The sequence below is a fragment of the Salmo salar genome, chromosome 17, assembly GCF_965601325.2.
Source record: "Salmo salar chromosome 17, fSalSal1, whole genome shotgun sequence".
NCBI classification, from domain to species: domain Eukaryota; kingdom Metazoa; phylum Chordata; class Actinopteri; order Salmoniformes; family Salmonidae; genus Salmo; species Salmo salar.
The window spans coordinates 26,536,059-26,551,132 of NC_138307.1; the positions used below are offsets into that span (position 1 = coordinate 26,536,059).

General features: G+C 45.7%; 2 protein-coding genes across 4 annotated transcripts in view; both read right to left on the minus strand.

The window, feature by feature from the left end:
- Nucleotides 1-2,964: 2,964 nt before the first annotated feature.
- Nucleotides 2,965-7,025, minus strand: LOC145861382 (sperm-associated antigen 17). Its single transcript, XM_082963712.1, has 10 exons — nt 6,727-7,025; nt 6,387-6,527; nt 6,259-6,318; nt 5,808-5,939; nt 5,338-5,515; nt 4,958-5,140; nt 4,582-4,748; nt 3,767-3,928; nt 3,530-3,599; nt 2,965-3,384 (listed from the first exon to the last, which is right to left on the minus strand). Exons 1-10 carry the CDS (start codon nt 6,829-6,831, stop codon nt 3,071-3,073), a joined length of 1,512 nt encoding a protein of 503 aa, XP_082819838.1. The 5' UTR covers nt 6,832-7,025; the 3' UTR covers nt 2,965-3,070.
- A 155-nt stretch (nt 7,026-7,180) lies between these two features.
- LOC106595449 (E3 ubiquitin-protein ligase HECW2) overlaps nt 7,181-15,074 on the minus strand; it is a 156,495-nt gene continuing 148,601 nt past the window's right edge. For all 3 annotated transcript variants that reach the window (XM_082963710.1, XM_082963708.1, XM_082963709.1), the window contains exons 26-31: nt 14,588-14,717; nt 13,966-14,112; nt 13,441-13,555; nt 12,665-12,750; nt 12,396-12,508; nt 7,181-11,304 (exon numbers count right to left, since the gene is read on the minus strand). In XM_082963710.1, coding sequence (XP_082819836.1) covers nt 11,193-11,304; nt 12,396-12,508; nt 12,665-12,750; nt 13,441-13,555; nt 13,966-14,112; nt 14,588-14,717 — 703 coding nt within the window. In that variant the 3' untranslated portion in view covers nt 7,181-11,192. The remainder of the gene's footprint in view (nt 11,305-12,395; nt 12,509-12,664; nt 12,751-13,440; nt 13,556-13,965; nt 14,113-14,587; nt 14,718-15,074) is intronic.

A 15,074-nucleotide genomic window follows, 5' to 3' on the forward strand; every position in this document is an offset into this window, starting at 1 on the left:
GGGAACAGAACAGGACCTGCTCCAGTGTAGTATGAAGGGAACAGGACCTGCTCCAGTGTAGTATGAAGGGAACAGAACCAGCTCCAGTGTAGTATGAAGGGAACAGAACAGAACCTGCTCCAGTGTAGTATGAAGAGAACAGAACCTGCTCCAGTGTAGTATGAAGGGAACAGAACAGAACCTGCTCCAGTGTAGTATGAAGGGAACAGAACAGAACCTGCTCCAGTGTAGTATGAAGGGAACAGAACCTGCTCCAGTGTAGTATGAAGGGAACAGAACAGAACCTGCTCCAGTGTAGTATGAAGAGAACAGAACAGAACCTGCTCCAGTGTAGTATGAAGGGAACAGAACAGAACCAGCTCCAGTGTTTTATGAAGAGAACAGGACCTGCTCCAGTGTAGTATGAAGGGAACAAAACAGAACCTGCTCCAGTGTAGTATGAAGGGAACAGAACAGGACCTGCTCCAGTGTAGTATGAAGGGAACAGAACAGAACCTGCTCCAGTGTAGTATGAAGAGAACAGAACAGGACCTGCTCCAGTGTAGTATGAAGAGAACAGAACAGGACCTGCTCCAGTGTAGTATGAAGGGAACAGGACCTGCTCCAGTGTAGTATGAAGGGAACAGAACAGAACCTGCTCCAGTGTAGTATGAAGAGAACAGAACAGGACCTGCTCCAGTGTAGTATGAAGGGAACAGGACCTGCTCCAGTGTAGTATGAAGAGAACAGAACAGAACCTGCTCCAGTGTAGTATGAAGGGAACAGAACAGGACCTGCTCCAGTGTAGTATGAAGGGAACAGAACAGAACCTGCTCCAGTGTAGTATGAAGAGAACAGAACAGGACCTGCTCCAGTGTAGTATGAGGGGAACAGGACCTGCTCCAGTGTAGTATGAAGGGAACAGGACCTGCTCCAGTGTAGTATGAAGGGAATAGAACAGAACCTGCTCCAGTGTAGTATGAACAGAACAGGACCTGCTCCAGTGTAGTATGAAGGGAACAGAACAGAACCTGCTCCAGTGTAGTATGAAGGGAACAGAACAGAACCTGCTCCAGTGTAGTATCAACAGAACAGGACCTGCTCCAGTGTAGTATGAAGGGAACAGAACAGGACCTGCTCCAGTGTAGTATGAAGGGAACAGAACAGGACCTGCTCCAGTGTAGTATGAAGGGAACAGAACAGGACCTGCTCCAGTGTAGTATGAAGGGAACAGGACCTGCTCCAGTGTAGTATGAAGGGAACACAACAGGACCTGCTCCAGTGTAGTATGAAGGGAACAGGACCTGCTCCAGTGTAGTATGAAGGGAACAGAACCAGCTCCAGTGTATTATGAAGGGAACAGAACAGAACCTGCTCCAGTGTAGTATGAAGAGAACAGAACCTGCTCCAGTGTAGTATGAAGGGAACAGAACAGAACCTGCTCCAGTGTAGTATGAAGGGAACAGAACAGAACCTGCTCCAGTGTAGTATGAAGGGAACAGAACAGAACCTGCTCCAGTGTAGTATGAAGGGAACAGAACAGAACCTGCTCCAGTGTAGTATGAAGGGAACAGAACCTGCTCCAGTGTAGTATGAAGGGAACAGAACAGAACCTGCTCCAGTGTAGTATGAAGAGAACAGAACAGAACCTGCTCCAGTGTAGTATGAAGGGAACAGAACAGAACCAGCTCCAGTGTTTTATGAAGAGAACAGGACCTGCTCCAGTGTAGTATGAAGGGAACAGAACAGAACCTGCTCCAGTGTAGTATGAAGGGAACAGGACCTGCTCCAGTGTAGTATGAAGGGAACAGAACAGGACCTGCTCCAGTGTAGTATGAAGGGAACAGAACAGAACCTGCTCCAGTGTAGTATGAAGAGAACAGAACCTGCTCCAGTGTAGTATGAATGGAACAGAACAGGACCTGCTCCAGTGTAGTATGAAGGGAACAGGACCTGCTCCAGTGTAGTATGAAGGGAACAGAACCTGCTCCAGTGTAGTATGAAGAGAACAGAACAGAACCTGCTCCAGTGTAGTATGAAGGGAACAGGACCTGCTCCAGTGTAGTATGAAGGGAACAGAACAGAACCTGCTCCAGTGTAGTATGAAGGGAACTGAACCTGCTCCAGTGTAGTATGAAGAGAACAGAACAGGACCTGCTCCAGTGTAGTATGAAGGGAACAGGACCTGCTCCAGTGTAGTATGAAAGGAACAGAACAGAACCTGCTCCAGTGTAGTATGAAGGGAACAGAACAGAACCTGCTCCAGTGTAGTATGAAGAGAACAGAACAGAACCTGCTCCAGTGTAGTATGAAGAGATCAGAACAGAACCTGCTCCAGTGTAGTATGAGGGGAACAGAACAGAACCTGCTCCAGTGTAGTATGAAAGGAACAGAACAGAACCTGCTCCAGTGTAGTATGAAGAGAACAGGACCTGCTTCAGTGTAGTATGAAGGGAACAGAACAGAACCTGCTCCAGTGTAGTATGAAGGGAACAGAACAGAACCTGCTCCAGTGTAGTATGAAGGGAACAGAACCTGCTCCAGTGTAGTATGAAGGGAACAGGACCTGCTCCAGTGTAGTATGAAGGGAACAGAACAGGACCTGCTCCAGTGTAGTATGAAGGGAACAGGACCTGCTCCAGTGTAGTATGAAGGGAACAGAACAGAACCTGCTCCAGTGTAGTATGAAGAGAACAGAACAGAACCTGCTCCAGTGTAGTATGAGGGGAACAGAACAGAACCTGCTCCAGTGTAGTATGAAGGGAACAGAACCTGCTCCAGTGTAGTATGAAGGGAACAGAACAGAACCTGCTCCAGTGTAGTATGAAAGGAACAGAACCTGCTCCAGTGTAGTATGAGGGGAACAGAACAGAACCTGCTCCAGTGTAGTATGAAGGGAACAGAACAGAACCTGCTCCAGTGTAGTATGAAGGGAACAGAACCTGCTCCAGTGTAGTATGAAGGGAACAGAACAGAACCTGCTCCAGTGTAGTATGAAGGGAACAGAACAGAACCTGCTCCAGCATGCAGTGTAGTATGAAGAGAACAGAACCTGCTACAGTGTAGTATGAAGGGAACAGAACAGGACCTGCTACAGTGTAGTATGAAGAGAACAGAACCTGCTACAGTGTAGTATGAGGGGAACAGAACCTGCTCCAGTGTAGTATGAAGGGAACAGAACCTGCTCCAGCATGCAGTGTAGTATGAGGGGAACAGAACCTGCTCCAGTGTAGTATGAAGGGAACAGAACCTGCTCCAGTGTAGTATGAAGGGAACAGAACAGAACCTGCTCCAGTATGCAGTGTAGTATGAGGGGAACAGAGGAAGCTTCAGGAGGAATCTGGTCCAGCAGGTCGTTATAGTAACGCATGTCCACATCAGTACTCAGAGCAGCCGGTTCAGGGTCTACAGGTACAACAACAGACATCAGCTCCCTGGGTCAGGGTCAATTCACTTCCATTCAGCTATCAGTTAACTGGAATCATTTACTTGAACTATCCATTATAACATCACCTGTCCTACAGAGAGTGTTAGTGAAGCTGTAGAATACCTGGAGTGGTCTCCTCTTGGGCTTGTCTCTTCTTGGACCCAGGTGTCTGAGGCGTTGTGGTCTGAACCATCTAAGATATGACAGAAAATATTCCTCAACATTTCTGCTACATGTAGAAGCAGAAAACAGGCTTACGTGAAATAAAGACAGTATTGTGTATATTCAGTATGGTTTCCTGCTCCATCCACCAGTCAGTTCCTCCTGTGTGTGCATGCATGTGTGTTTCTGGTACAGTACCTCTGCAGGGCTGTCCTGGGTGGTGCGTGCCCCAGCCCTGGGGACAGATGGCACCTGGACCAGTCTCATGTTGTTCAGGTAGTGTTGATGCTGTCTCCTCCAGTCCAGACAGTCATAGATCAGACACGCCACGTCCTCAAACAGACATGTCCCAAACCCAAGCTACAACACAACATATAAACATGGCATTTTAAGTACATTATAAAAATTATAATAATTAAAGAAAGACCCCACACTGCTCTTGCCAATGTTTATTGCTTAGGTGTCAGACTCTCGGCCTTCTCGTCAGAGCTTTGATTGATATCAGAAGAAGAGGAAGAAGAAGAAGAAGAAGAAAGAGGAGGAAGCGAAGAAGAAGGAGCAGCAGCAGCAGAAGAATCAGAAGAAGAAGAAGCAGCAGCAGAAGAAGAAGCAGAAGAAGAAGAAGCAGAAGAAGAAGCAGAAGCAGAAGAAGAATCAGAAGCAGAAGAAGAAGAAGCAGAAGAAGAAGCAGAAGAAGAAGAAGCAGAAGAAGAAGCAGAAGAAGAAGAATCAGAAGCAGAAGCAGAAGAAGAAGCAGAAGAAGAAGCAGAAGCAGAAGCAGAAGAAGAAGCAGAAGAAGAAGAATCAGAAGCAGAAGAAGAAGCAGAAGAAGAAGCAGAAGCAGAAGCAGAAGAAGAAGCAGAAGAAGAAGAATCAGAAGCAGAAGCAGAAGAAGAAGCAGAAGAAGAAGCAGAAGTAGAAGCAGAAGAAGAAGCAGAAGAAGAAGAAGCAGAAGAATCAGAAGCAGAAGAAGCAGCAGCAGAATCAGAAGAAGCAGAAGGCAAGGAAATCACCATAGCCTCTGGGCTATCCTTGTCTTGTGGTGACAGGAGCTCTTTAGCGGTGTGACTGAGGCGGGCCACATCAAACAGCTTGGAGAATGCTGAGCCACTGTTTAGCACCCCTTCCAACTGACCCCAGAACTGCTCCCGTTGTCTTCTCCTAATGTTAGTCTCCGCGTCTACAGGAACACAATAGCAGCATTTAGCAACACAAATCACATTAAAATTAATTGCTTGATAGATCAATACTGTACTGCCAATATGAAATACTGTCAAATACCTCTGCTGTGCTTGATTCAGTTTACCCTGACTGTACAATGTAACAAAACACTCAAGATCCCAGGCTAAATCAATCCAAACCTCACAGTGATGCCAATCTGAGTCTTACCCCCATCCAGGGGTTTGGCATCACTCCCTTCCAGTGATCCCTCTGGCCGGTCTGGTCTCTGTGAGGTCAGCTTGATAACGTTGGACACATGGACCCCCAGGGAGTCCAGCACAGAGACCAGCTGAGCCTGCTGGAAGCCCACCACCAGGACGTAGTGCTGCGGTCCATCATCTGGCTCATCGTCTACACACACACACACACACACACACACACACACACACACACACACACGAAAGCATGAGAGGTGAGAGAGAGAGAGAGAGAGAGAGAGAGAGAGAGAGAGAGAGAGAGAGAGACAACCACCCAGTCTCCCCAACACAAAGTGACAACCAACCTCATACTAACGACCTGTGATCACTGAGACAGAGTAGACTGCTCACCTATATACTTGTTGGTCTCATCCTCCTCGCCCCTCTTTTTCAGCTTGGTGTCCTTGGTTGGGGCACTGGGCTCTGCCCCTTTCTTCCCCTTGTCACCTTTGGCGGCAGGCTTGGCACCACCTTTGTCTTTGGTTGGGGAGGCATTGCCAGCCTTGCCCTTACCCTTCTCCTCAGCAGCCTGGGAGAGAGTGGATTAAACTAAGTGGTGCTAATACTGCATACTGCGGTTCAAATCCGGGTCTCCTCTGTGCCAGAAGACTGCGTTAGCCTGCAGAGCTGAAGCCTAGGCATTAACAGGTAGTGCAGGCTAGTCTTCATGTCTCAGACAAGGTTTCTTATCACCAATGTTACAATACTACTATAACTCTATCTGACAATAACACTTCAAAAGATTCTCTAGGAAAGCTGACTGTTGCCAGGGCGATAAGATGACTGATAATTGTTGATGGCTGCCAGGAGTTCCTTCCTACCCTCATCTCTGTGGCTCTCCTCTGCTGGTCGTTGGCCTTGACTCCCAGGAGCTGGAACTTGAGCAGTTTACCCAGCAGATCACAGGGCAGCTCCTCTCCTGCATCCAGCAGGACCTTGGCTGCCTCCATCACCTTTATAGACAAACAACATACTTGATATAGAATAGACAGAAAGTGGGTAATAGTTCTAATTTATTGTGCAACTCTTTCTCTGCTGCTTCGTAAATGTATCTTTTGAAATGAATAGCCTATAGAGCACATTTTACTGAAAAATGGGTGCATTACATACCTCATAAAACATGGGTGCATTACATACCTCATAAAACATGGGTGCATTACATACCTCATAAAACATGGGTGCATTACATACCTCATAAAACATGGGTGCATTACATACCTCATAAAACATGGGTGCATTACATACCTCATAAAACATGGGTGCATTACATACCTCATAAAACATGGGTGCATCCTTGGTCTTCTTGATTTTTGGGTTTCCCAGTTCATGGATCTGTGAAGCATTTCATTCATTGGTTGATATATGCTTGACTGTGAACAATCACACTTTATGTTACTGACCTTTTCTAGGGTGGTGTCCCAGGTGACTACGCTGAAGAGCCTGCGTAGGGGCTTCTGTACAGCCAGCAGCAGAGCACCGATCAGCTCCTCATCCTTCAGCCTCTCTCCCACCACCAGAGAAATGCTGGCCTTCCAAGTCTCCTAGCATCATCATCAGACAACACTGATCAGTGAACAACAACATAGCCAAGTGACAGGTCTGTGACAAGTGAAGTCATTCCCTGCTTTTGTAGCTGGCCCCTTAAAGTTTAGTGTGTTTAAATAGTGTTTCACTAGCTAGATATCTAGCTTTACTAAAGTTGTAGCTAGCTAAAGTTAGCAAACTCTTAACGTTACCTACCTCCTCAAATGATGCAGTAGTGAGTCCAGTTTCCCAACCTTTGTTTCCAACTGCCGTTGCACCAGCAGCAGACACTGTCCCGCTTTTGACTCTTTTTGGTGGCATTTCCTTACCGTTTTTAGAGAGAAACTAACATATTGACTTGAATCAAATTGCATTATATTATGACATTTCTTGAACTTAACGTAAACTAAAACAGCCACTTCCAGCTGTTAGCTTGCTAGCTGACGTTAACTAGCATTGCTCTTCTGTGTACAGTCCGCTGACGCTTCGGTTGCTCTTAGCAACAGGTAGAAGGGGAGGGATCAGTTATGCACAATGACATCTTACCTTTCAATTTGATTTATTTATTCATTTATGAAAAAAATTGCCAAAAAACGTAATACTGAATATACCACTACTAATAGAAACTTAATCCATGTTCAACTCCCAACACAAAAGACACAGAGACACATTTAATCAATTATTTTTATCGTTTTTTTTTCCTCATACAATCATAAAGGAGTGACATGGAGAAAAAAGCTTTGCATAGAGTGAAGCTCTGACAAAGACACAGCCTTGAACCCCCCAGCAGACAGTATCTAATCCTAGAGTCCTGCCGGTCACAGGACCAGACAGGCAGACAGCCAGCCAGAGAGGAACAGACAGAACATTCCATTATAAGAAGGTGAGAACAACTGAAACATGGATGCAACATTCAAATTGGTCACAATTGGTGATAATATATATATATATGCATGTTGTGTTGTAGTTAAAGTGTTTCTGTGAGTAAAGAACTAGTGGGTTGGTGTGATGGTTTATCGGTTACTCAGTGATGGTGGTGAATGTGAAGACCATGGAGGTTGAGAGACCGAGACTTGGATGAATAGAGTCAAAAGCCCCATTTAAAGCCCCAAAACATTGGTACATTCAGTGCAAATCAGGCGTCTCCAACCTTTTCTGCCATTAGAGCTACTCATTTCTTTCTAGATTTTAAAATAGGCCCACTCTTCTCCAGGTCCTTGATACACAAGAGAAAGTAGTTCACTATATTTTCTGTCAATATACCTGGTAAAATAATGGTTAATAAACAACTCTAAAATCAGAGATTTGTTGTCAGTGTTGTTTTTCCTGGTTTTAGAATTTTTTCCATCAAAATTACAATTATTCATAGAGAAACAACGAAATGGGATGTTCTGAGTGCAAGTCAATTCTTAAATCGCCTCTGAGGACAATTTTTTTTAGGCCTGGAAGAAACTCACAAATGTAGAGATCTTTGTGCAATTTTCCCGTAATTGCGCATCTGGCCCTTTAATTGCGCATCTGAGTGAGGAATGTGCCAGTCCAGCAATGGTTCCATACTGCTGCGCATTTCAAGTTTTCAAATAACAAATAATAGATACTCATTATATTCTTCTGCCAGGTAAGCCTACTTGCAATAAATATTTAATTGAAAAGGTTTTGGGGAAAGTATTTCTGTCAACTCACAAGATGGTTTGTCACGTCAACTGGCTGGAGTGATGGACAAACGCGCGCACCACACAGCCAGACAGACGGGCAATATTGCTGGGAATTCATTGGCAGATATTGTTAGGTTTGGCTTTTTAAATGTACATTTTGCGTTAATTACATAGTAGCTGGGAGCTTTCGGTGGCGGACACTTGTGGGATTTGTTAAGGACAGTTTGTCGTGGAACACGTTAAAATTGCAAGTACTTTCAGAGTTGTTTGGCTCGACCTGTTGGAGACCCCTGGTGAAAATATATAGCCTACACACGACAGCATAATCATTCATTTGCAGACAGAGAGGGAGTCAGAATGAAAGGTGTACTGTCAGTACGCAAAAAGTTATAAGAACTTCTTGCAAGCCATCCCAGCTCATGTACAGTATTCCCGTAATGCTCGCATCCACTACAAGACCATGGTGCATACCTACGAAACAGCAAGAGAAACTGCCCCTCCCTAGCTTCAGTCTTTCAGTCTATGCTCAAAAACTACACCAGAACCCGTCCCACCTAGCTACAGTTTATTAAGATGAATGCACTAACTGTAAATCGCTCTGGATAAGAGCGTCTGATAAATTACTAACATGTTATGCCACTGTGCACTTCCCTTTTTTTAAAGTATGTTTTTAACGGAAAACATGTAATATATCTGCCCTCAGTCTCTCACTGGCCCTGGGATGATGGAAGAGAATGCAGGAAGTTGTTCTATTTCAGTCCCTTACATTCTGTTAGCTACATTCCACAGTCTCGGGATGTGATGGTGGCCGGGTATGGTCACAGCCCTGAAACAAAGACATTGGGCGTGTTTCATGTCATCGTTATTGCAGTCGACACACTGCTCAGATGATAGTCCCTCACAACGTCTGGAAAAGTATTTACCTCTCTGGAACCACATTAATATGATATACATATAATATAGTAATCGGCTAAAATGCTCAGCAGCAGCGCGACTGCAGTAAAGGCGACCTGGAACGCACCCTGAGAGTAGAATATGGTGGTATCAGAAGGCAGACTAATGCCTTCTAAGGCAGAGTATGAAGTGAAAAACATGACAAATATGTATTTGTTTCTATGACTCTTCCTTCATATTATCATTACTCCTCGTCTTAAAACTTCCTAGTACTGTAGATACGTCTCTAAAATATATTTTTTCCCCTCACTTGAAAACCAACATTTCCCCCATCAAAACAGTCAGTGTAATAGCATACAATGGGCATCTGTGCTTGTATATGACTTCAACATGTTCTCTGTCACGAGTCTCTATAAAGCTATAAATGTCCCTTGACCTTACCATCACCCACACACAGATCACATTATACTTGCATGATGTAAGTGTGTGTGTGTGTGTCTCGACATGCAGGTTGTTAATCACCATGTTTTACTTATATTATCATGGTCATACGAACATTTGTCATTATATGATGTTATATCGGGGTCCCAACCCCTACTGAAATAGGAACAGATCAAACCAACGTATTCAATCAGGATAATGTACATAAGGAGAAAGATAAAAACAAGAGCAACAAACAACCATGACGGATTTAAAAAGTTCAGATCACCCTCTACTCTGGCAGTGTAGCTCAATGATAAAGAGACGATGACAATCAACTTACTTGCAAACAATGAAAACAGCTAAAACACTGAAAGAGTGTGTGTGAGCTGTGTCTAACATTATGGGAAAGCCAACTCAATGTAATGTCTTTATCGTACAAACCGTAGCTGAGTTTGGTTATTCGTGCTAATAGCTTGCCCTGAAGTTTAAGAATGAGGCAGCCATTTAGATTTGACGAGTCATCGAGCGACGTACAAAAACGACACATTCAAGCGCATCATCGTGATATCAGTCAGTACATTCAAAAACATATCGTTTGTGGCCGTTACAAAATACATTTTGCAGATAGATGAAAAGCCTGTAGAGAGATCCAAGTTCAGCTTCACCACACAGACACCACCGCATCATGATAGGCTACTTCAGTGTTCTGTTCTAGAGCACACCTGTCAGAGTGTTCAACAAGGTCAGGTCACAAAGCTGCCTGGACCTTGATTGGTTGGTTCTCTCCCTGACAGGGCAGGAGGCGTGGCCACAGCAGCTGAAGAGCACCTGTCTTGTCTTCTTTCATCTCTTCCTCTCTCCTCTCATCCCCTTCTCCAGGAGCAACACTGTCCTGTGATGTCCACCTCAGCCTCTCAGAGAGGAGCGATGTCCTGTGATGTCCACCTCAGCCTCTCAGAGAGGAGCGATGTCCTGTGATGTCCACCTCAGCCTCTCAGAGAGGAGCGATGTCCTGTGATGTCCACCTCAGCCTCTCAGAGAAGAGCGATGTCCTGTGATGTCCACCTCAGCCTCTCAGAGAAGAGCGATGTCCTGTGATGTCCACCTCAGCCTCTCAGAGAGGAGCGATGTCCTGTGATGTCCACCTCAGCCTCTCAGAGAGGAGCGATGTCCTGTGATGTCCACCTCAGCCTCTCTGTGAGATAAAGGAGCTTTGTTTCTTTTGCTCTCCAGGAAAAGCTCGACCACCACCTTCCTTACAAGACTCCTCTGGAAATCCCTATTTTAAATAATAAAACGTGATGAGCCAGTTGGAGTCTCACTCCAGGTCTTGGTTTTTGTTCCTTCATTGTGCGATTGGTTTGGAGGCTTACGAGTCCATCTCTCCCATTGGTCTAATGGAATAACAAGGGTGTGAGTGTTAGGGTGCTCTCCTTTTGGTTTGTGTTGGCAGTGTGTCTAAGTGACCTTAACCGTCACATGGAAACCCTGGTGTTGTGCAGGGGTCATACCCTCTGATAGACATCGCTCTATTCTCCTCTGTTCAGCTCACTTCAGGAAGGTGTGTGTATAAAGATACAACAGGGTGCCAGACAGACTAGACAGTCATCCCCTTGAACCCCTTGGGTTCCTCTACCTCTGTGATACTACAGTTCAGAGGTCAGGGTCAAAGGTCGTAGGAGGAGTGGGGGTTAAAGGTGATAGGGATCATCACTCGAGGCCGAAGGTGCTGGTCTCCTCCACGGCAGTGAGCATCTTCTCGTGCAGCATGGAGAAGGATGGATATGGAGGGAGGTCCAGCCGGTTGAAACAGGTGTGAGCCCTGGGGAGGAGACAACCGCAAACACAGTGAAAACAACAACAACGTACTTCAGTCTGTATAATACCGTTTCATACATTATACTCAAATTGATAATATACTACATGAGTTCACTTAGCCTCACAAGTGAAGTTAGTTCCTTTAGCCTCACAAGTGAAGTTAGTTCCTTTAGCCTCACAAGTGAAGTCAGTTCCTTTAGCCTTACAAGTGAAGTCAGCTCCCTTAGCCTCACAAGTGAAGTCAGGTTCCTTGGCCTTACAAGTAAAGTCAGTTCCCTTGGCCTTACAAGTAAAGTCAGTTCCCTTGGCCTTACAAGTAAAGTCAGTTCCCTTGGCCTTACAAGTAAAGTCAGTTCCCTTGGCCTCACAAGTGAAGTCAGTTCCTTTAGCCTTACAAGTAAAGTCAATTCCCTTGGCCTTACAAGTGAAGTCAGTTCACTTAGCCTCACAAGTGAAGTCAGTTCACTTAGCCTCACAAGTGAAGTCAGTTCACTTAGCCTCACAAGTGAAGTCAGCTCCCTTGGCCTCACAAGTGAAGTCAGTTCCCTTGGCCTCACAAGTGAAGTCAGTCCCCTTGGCCTCACAAGTAAAGTCAGTCCCCTTGGCCTCACAAGTAAAGTCAGTCCCCTTGGCCTCACAAGTAAAGTCAGTCCCCTTGGCCTCACAAGTAAAGTCAGTCCCCTTGGCCTCACAAGTAAAGTCAGTCCCCTTGGCCTCACAAGTAAAGTCAGTCCCCTTGGCTTCACAAGTAAAGTCAGTCCCCTTGGCTTCACAAGTAAAGTCAGTCCCCTTGGCCTTACAAGTAAAGTCAGTCCCCTTGGCCTCACAAGTAAAGTCAGTTCCCTTGGCCTCACAAGTAAAGTCAGTCCCCTTGGCCTCACAAGTAAAGTCAGTCCCCTTGGCCTCACAAGTAAAGTCAGTCCCCTTGGCCTCACAAGTAAAGTCAGTCCCCTTGGCTTCACAAGTAAAGTCAGTCCCCTTGGCTTCACAAGTAAAGTCAGTCCCCTTGGCCTTACAAGTAAAGTCAGTCCCCTTGGCCTCACAAGTAAAGTCAGTTCCCTTGGCCTTACAAGTGAAGTCAGCACAGTAGTTTACCTGGGTAGAGAGGTAACTTTTCCCCATTTCTCCACACAAAACCTGCGGGGTCCGTTGCTGCCTCGGAGAGAGGCAAAACCCTCGTAGGGAATACTGGAGGTACCCGTCACAAACTAACAGAGCAGAAAGAAGAAGGTCGCTGTTACTCACTGTGTGTGTGTGTGTTTGTATGTCTATGTGTCTATGTGTGTGTATGTGTGTGTGTTTGTTTCTATATGTGTGTGTTTTTGTTTGTTTGTATGTGTGTGTGTGTGTGTGTGCACCCCCACCTGTAGCAGCCTGAGTCTCTGCTCGTTGTTGAACCTCTCCACCGCCGCCCAGAACCAACGGATCACTATGTGGTTGTCATGGTAACCTAAGGAAGACAGACAGATAGACATGAGTCACTCAGGTTGAACCAGACAGCTAGCTAGAGTATACTGTTATATACACTTCTTTCTGTAACAGCTCTTCCTAATTGGAAAGGCATTTTAAAACATTTCCTTCTACATCTGAATGGAACAAGACTATCTTTACTGCTGCCTGAGACCCAGACAGCAGCTCAAAATGACATGAAAGGTGCAATACACAAAGGTATTGTCTTTGTCTTAAATGGCACCCTATTCCCTACATAGTGCACTACCTTTGACAAGAGCTGTGCACTATATAGGGAATAGGGTGTCATTTGGGCTCCCGGTCTCCCCTCTCCCACGTCTCTCCCCGTCTCCCCCGTCTCTCCCCGTCTCCCCCTGTCTCTTCCTCTCCCCCCTGTTCATACCTCCTCTGTAATCTGTGTTGCTCCTCCAGTCTACCCCCTGTTCATACCTCCTCTGTAATCTGTGTTGCTCCTCCAGTCTACCCCACTGTTCATACCTCCTCTGTAATCTGTGTTGCTCCTCCAGTCTGCCCCCCCTGTTCATACCTCCTCTGTAATCTGTGTTGCTCCTCCAGTCTACCCCCCTGTTCATACCTCCTCTGTAATCTGTGTTGCTCCTCCAGTCTGCCCCCCCTGTTCATACCTCCTCTGTAATCTGTGTTGCTCCTCCAGTCTCCCCCCTGTTCATACCTCCTCTGTAATCTGTGTTGCTCCTCCAGTCTACCAGGTCTATCTCAGCGGTGCCAGCTATCACCAGCTCCAGCTCCCTGGCATCAAACACTGACACCAGCCTGGAATCCACCACCTGCATGACACAGCACAGGGCATCCAGGCTACAAACCATGACCACAACCTTTGTATCTCAGTTGGTAGAGGCTGGTGCTTGTAACGGTGCTGGGTTAGATTCCCAGCACCACCCATATGTAAAATGTATACACGCATGACTGGAAGTCGCTTTGGATAAAACAGTCTGTTAAATGGCATGTATTATTATTACAAACACAACAACAAACTCAATCCCATTATACAGTCTTCATATTACATTCAGCCACACTACAGCCTTTAGATACATCTTGCCCAATTTGAATTCAGTTGTTGTTGATGTCTGTGAGCAGGAAGTTGCCCCAGTGTGTATGATGATACTGCTGAGTCTACCTTTATCAGAATCTGTATCAGGAGATATTTGATTCAGAAAGTCCTTGTTCTAGATCGTACCTCATAGAAGCCCCGGACCAGACTCTCTGTCTGTTGAACCACTCCTCTCTCAATACGCCACTTCACCATGCGCTCAATGTACTCCTTCTTATTCTTCTCTGTCACTGGGATGTTGGCCCCGCCTGGCTTCAGCTCTCTCTCTGTGATCTACACACACAGTACACACACATAGGCTTTATAACTCTCTCTCTCTCTCACACACACACACACACACACACACACACACACACACACACACACACACACACACACACACACACACACACACACATTGGCTTTATATCTCTCTCACACACACACACACACACACACACACACACACACACACACACACACACACACACACACACACACACACACACACAGAGTACATACACATTGGCTTTATATCTCTCACTCACACACACACACACACACACACACACACACACACACAGTACATACACATTGGCTTTATATCTCTCTCCACACACACACACACACACACACACACACACACACACACACACACACACACACACACACACACACACACACACACACACACACACACACACACACACACACACACACAAACACACACACACAGTACATACACATAAGCTTTATATCACACACACACCTGTCCGAACACCTCCTCATTGACAGTGAAGGTGAGGTCCAACATGTCCTCGATGTCGTTGTCCTTCATCCACTGGAGACTCTGGTGGAATTCCTCATCCAGATACTCCAGATCACTCAGCTCACATAGGCTGTAGAATAGTAGAGTAGAGTAGAGCAGAATAGAGTAGAGCAGAATGGAGTAGAATGGAACAGAATGGAGCAGAATGGAGCAGAATGGAGTAGAGTAGAGCAGAGCGGAGTAGAGCGGAGTAGAGCGGAGTAGAATGGAGCAAAATAGAGTAGAGTAGAGCAGAATGGAGCAGAATGGAACAGAATGGAGTAAAATAGAGTAGAGTAGAGTAGAATATAGTATAATAGAGCAGAGCAGAGTGGAGTAGAATATAGTATAATAGAGCAGAGTAGAGTGGAGCAGAGTAGTGTATAATAGAGTAGAATAGAGTAGAGTAGAGCAGAATAGAATAGAGTAGAGTAGAATGGATTTAGGC